The sequence below is a fragment of the Meles meles genome, chromosome 16, assembly GCF_922984935.1.
Source record: "Meles meles chromosome 16, mMelMel3.1 paternal haplotype, whole genome shotgun sequence".
Lineage (NCBI taxonomy): Eukaryota > Metazoa > Chordata > Mammalia > Carnivora > Mustelidae > Meles > Meles meles.
Window position 1 is genome coordinate 66,668,325 of NC_060081.1, and position 4,885 is coordinate 66,673,209.

General features: G+C 42.8%; 1 protein-coding gene across 1 annotated transcript; it reads right to left on the reverse strand.

Annotated features, from left to right (window-relative positions):
• Positions 1-3,910: 3,910 nt before the first annotated feature.
• Positions 3,911-4,375, reverse strand: GTSF1L (gametocyte specific factor 1 like). The gene is made up of 2 exons (XM_045980289.1): positions 4,099-4,375; positions 3,911-4,023 (listed from the first exon to the last, which is right to left on the reverse strand). The coding sequence occupies exons 1-2, from the start codon at positions 4,373-4,375 to the stop codon at positions 3,911-3,913; spliced, it is 390 nt and encodes a 129-aa protein (XP_045836245.1).
• Between the last annotated feature and the right edge of the window lie 510 nt (positions 4,376-4,885).

A 4,885-nucleotide genomic window follows, 5' to 3' on the forward strand; every position in this document is an offset into this window, starting at 1 on the left:
TTTTATGATGCTCTTGGTAAGCGTGTGGCTTGTAGCTGATGTTCTCTAGAGACTGGCCCAGGAGGGGTGAGGAATGAGGACTGAGAGGGAACAGCTGTTGAGATCCAGCCCAGGAATTTATAACATATTCCTTTCTTGCCTGGTCTTTCTTCCCTGATGTCCAGGCAGGAGTTTTTCTTAAGCTCTCTTATTCCTTATTTTTCCTGAAACACCTCAAGTCAGGCCATGTGGGTCAGTGGGCCAAGTGCAAAACTTGCCTACAGAGGGATCTGTCAAGAGAGAGCTTACTTCTCTCTCTGCATAATGGCATCCTGTGTTGGGAAAGATTCAGAAAATATTATCCGGGCTCAGGAAAGTGCTGTGATTGATTAGTTATGTCTGTTATATGCATGGGAGGTGGTGGCAGCGGCACACATTTCATATGTTTACCTCTATCTTTGGCTTGAAGTTATTGGTTAATACTGCTCAGAATAGACATGTATTTGGTTTAGAGAGATAAATGAATGTTTTTTAAATAGGTGGGAGAAGTTGTGCTTTCATTTATATGACTATTGACATATTTGGATTGATTTCTACCATTTTATTTTGCGGTTTCCCCTTTTTTTCTTAATTGAATTGATAGTTTTCTGTAATCTGGTCTGTTTTCTCCGTTTGCCTGGTTTAAATTACATAAAAAATATTTCTCTGATTTTAGAGGCTATTTAAAACTTTTCAGTATGCATATTTGTTGCTGTTTCTGTTCTGAATGATGCCCTTTCCTGGCCCATTTTCGTTGTTTTGTTTTATAATTTTAAATGAAAAATGGATGATTTTCTCAGATTATTAACTTTGTGTATGTATTTTATTTTATTTTTTTGAAGATTTTATTTATTTGACAGAGAGAGATCACAAGCAGAGAGGCAGGCAGAGAGCGAGGGGGAAGCAGGTTTCCTGCTTAGAAGAGAGCCTGACTCGGGGCTTGATCCCAGGACCCTGAGACCATGACCTGAGCCCAAGGCAAGAGCTTAACCCACTGAGCCACCCAGGCACCCCTGTGTACATATTTTAAATATTCACTTACTCATCATTGTTTCTCTCACCTCATTACATTTTCTTTTCACTAAGTAATACCACCTCCATTTCTGCTACTAGTAGGGAACATTGGCTGACAGCTTCCTGTATGCTAGACAGTTGTCCTGACTTTATCATGTGTTAAATCCCTTAATCCTCCACATAGTCCTGGGAATTTGTCATCCCTACCTTGTGGATGAAGAAACAGAGTCGCACAAATGTTGGGTTGTGCTGGAGATCCAGCATTAGGAAGAAGTGGAGCTGGGCTTCAATCCTGGCTATTTTGTTGCTCTTTGCTCTGTGTGTGTTTAAATTTTTTGTTTTGAAATCATTTTAGGTTTACAGAAAACTTGCAAAGAAAGTACAAAGAGTTCCCATATACTTTCCACCTGGCTTTCCCTAACGTTAACATCTTACAAAAACATTGTGCATTTAACAGAAGAAGTTTATATTGGTATAATACCAGTAACTAAACTATGGACTTTATTTGGATTCACCAGTTTTTCCTCTCGTGTCTTTTTCTTTTTCTTTTTCTTTTTTTTTTTGTTTTGTTTTTTTTTTCGTGTCTTTTTCTGTTCCAGGATCCAATCTGGGATCCCACATTGCTTTTAATAAATATACATGTATTTTAAAAGACCTTTTATTATTTATTTATTTTTAAAGATTTTATTTATTTATTTGACAGAGAGAGAGATCACAAATAGGCAGAGAGAACAGGCAGAGAGAGAGAGAAGCAGGCTCCCCGCTGAGCAGAGGGCCTGATGCGGGGCTCGATCCCAGGACCCTGAGACCGTGACCCAAGCCGAAGGAAGAGGCGTAACCCACTGAGCCACCCAGGCGCCCCTAAAAGACCTGAAATGGAAGATTTCAGAGTTATATAAAAATGGAGACAATAGTAAAATTTATGACTCAGCTTCAACAATGATTAACTCATGACCAATTTGTTTCATTCACGCCCCAAACCAAGTTACTTTTTTCCTTTTCCTGGTCCTGGTGGTCTGTGGTTTACAGATGTGCATCCTATGGATCACTTTATTTCTCCTGCTTCCCATAGACAGTTTTCTAGTTCGTGTACTTTATTAATCATGGTGTTTCTAAAGCCAACACCTAGAACTTCTTCTTCTGCTTTTTTTTTTGTAAGAAGAAATCTTCATTTCACACTTTGTAGAAAGAATTGAAGGGCCCAGAAGTGGCAAAATTATGATTACTTAAAAATAACTTAGTTAAAATTTCATCCTTAAATGCTTTCAAAAGAGTTAGTCTCTTGCTGGTTAAGAAAGTGGATTTTCATTTTTTGGCCAGAATCGGTATTCACATGTAAAAGGCACTGAAGGGCTGCAGGCCACACTCTGTGGCAGATGATTGAAACTGACACAAGATGAGCAAGAAGATCTAACCTATTCCAGTGTTTTCTCCTCTGAGAACCCAACTGTTATATAGACTGTTGGCTAAAGTGCAGCTGAGGTATGCCTTTGTTGAGGGTCACGAGGGAGGGAAGAGTCATGAGTGCCAACCATCATGAACCAGCCAGCCTTCTGAGGCATCACCATTTCATCTTAATCTTCCTCAACAGTTAATATGACTACCATTTTGGGACCTTCCATTTTTAGTCTTGAGTTTCTTACATATGAAATAACGACAGATGAGTTTGGTCTGTGAATCCTTTTAGAATTCCAGATAGCATTGCGTTGGTGTGTGGTTTTCTGAGGGGAGGGTTCCAGAGCAAAAGCGGGCAGGGTTTTCAATGTTCATGAGACACAGTGAGGTGTAACATAAACCAGAGGATTAAACATTTTTCTTTTTTTGTCTCCCTGTGGATAAAATAAATACCAGATACTCAAGAGTCTATAGTCAATTCTCTCTCCCCTAGTTCTCTTCCCAGGGGAGAGATGATAAGTTGTTAGGGAAGAGACCAGTCAACTTTTTCTGTAAGGGATCAGATAGGAGACATTGTAGGCTTTGTGGGCAGACACCTGCTCTAGCGTGCCCTTGAGAGAAATTTTATGGAAATACAAGCACATACGTATACACGTTCTCTCTCACAATTCTGCAAAAATTGTAGCATATACAGTGTGTTCCAGACTTGGCTTTTCTCATTTAAGCCAGGGGGTGGCAAACTATGCTCCTCATAGGCCACTTCAAGCCTGTTACCAGTTTCTAGAAATGGTTCTATTGGAAGTTATCGTCATGTGTCTGCGTACTGTCTGTGGCTGCTTGCATGCCACCAAAGCAGACCTGAAGAGTTGTGACAGAGAACATTTGGCTTGTGAAGCCTAAAATGTTTACTCTGGCCTTTTAGAGAAAAAGTTTGCTGATGTCTGAGTTAAACACTGTGTTTTAGTCCTCCCAAGCTAGTCCAGGAAGAGCCTCCTTACCCTTTCTCATGGCAGCATACTACATCTTTGTATGGCTGGACCATCATTCATTTAATCAGTCCCTCCCCTAAGGTATATTTAGACCATTTCTGACTCTGACCTGTACTGCTACAAATAACATGGCACTGGGTAACCTTGTACTTACCTCATTTCCCGCAAGTGTGACCATACTCACAGGATGAATTCCTAGAAGTGGCATAGTTCTTGGAAGCAGAGCACACTGGTGATTTTTACAACTAATGCCAAACTGCCCCCCCCCCCACAGAGGCTTACCAGCTTACATTCTCGTGGTGTTATGAAAGTGCCTGTTTGCCCCGTCTTTGCCAGCAGAATGTCCTGCCAGCCTTAGACCTCTACCAATTGCTACACGGGGAAGAAAAAAAAAAAGTAGCCCAGGTGGTTCACTTTGCATGCTTTTATTTGGGTGAATTGCATCTTCTTTTAGGCACATAAGAGGCGAGTGGCTCCTTTCTGCTGCTGGTGGTTTACTTTCCTGGTCTGAGGGTCTTCTGGGGGGTGGTCAGGGATGGGGGGTGGGCTTCTCTCTCTGACTCTCTTGTATCGCTTTCACAGACAAGCTTTTGGGGAACAAAAGTCTTAAGGACAAACATGGGATGGCAATTAGTGCCATCGACATTCCAGACATCAGAACCGGGGAGCCAGGGGGGCCCTGGAAGGGCATTTCCATTCTGCTCTGAACTTGGAAGGCTAGCTTTCAGGGGGTGCAAGCCGTCCTCCTCCTCCACTGTGCTTCTGTTGATACAGGCCGCCTCATGTTCCTCCAGCTTCTTGATGGGGACCACGTGGCAGGCATTGTATTTGCAGCTGGCCATCTTTTTGGCCTTCTTGGGGTTCTTCCTCCTGCACGATGCCAGGTGGTACTGAAATCTGCTGAGCGGGACTCGGTGGTGAGGGTTGTAAGGGCAGATTTCTAAGACTTCGGGTTCCATGAGAAATTGTTCTTGAAGCAGAGGAGCTCACTTCCCAGAGTCAAAATGAAATGCCCCTCATGGAAAAACCCTTTGGTAAGGAGGATGGAGCTGTCCTCTGCCCAGAGTTGGCCCTTAGAGCTCTGTCAGCCAGGTTCTTAACAATTCATGCTTCCTGCGTTCTGTGACCATGAGTGGTGGGTTAGGAAAAGGACAGGAACTGTCAGGGGCAGCTGCACGGAGACCGGGTTACAAATGGCAGGTGAGACAGAAGAACCATATAAAGCAAGAGCCAGAAAACCACAGCTGCCCCACAGGAAGGTAAAGAAGGTACAAGCCTGCCGCCCTTGAGTCTGAGAGGTCTGCTGTGTGATGTCAAGGAGCAGTCATGAAAGGTCACAATGGGCAGCTTGAGTCATCAGCAAAAGGCTACTTGTCCCTCACTTTCAAGGGGCAGGATGGCTTTTAGAAAAGCTGCCATTCAAAATTGTTTGTGGCATGTCAGTTGTCATTTAACTGTTTCTAAACTTA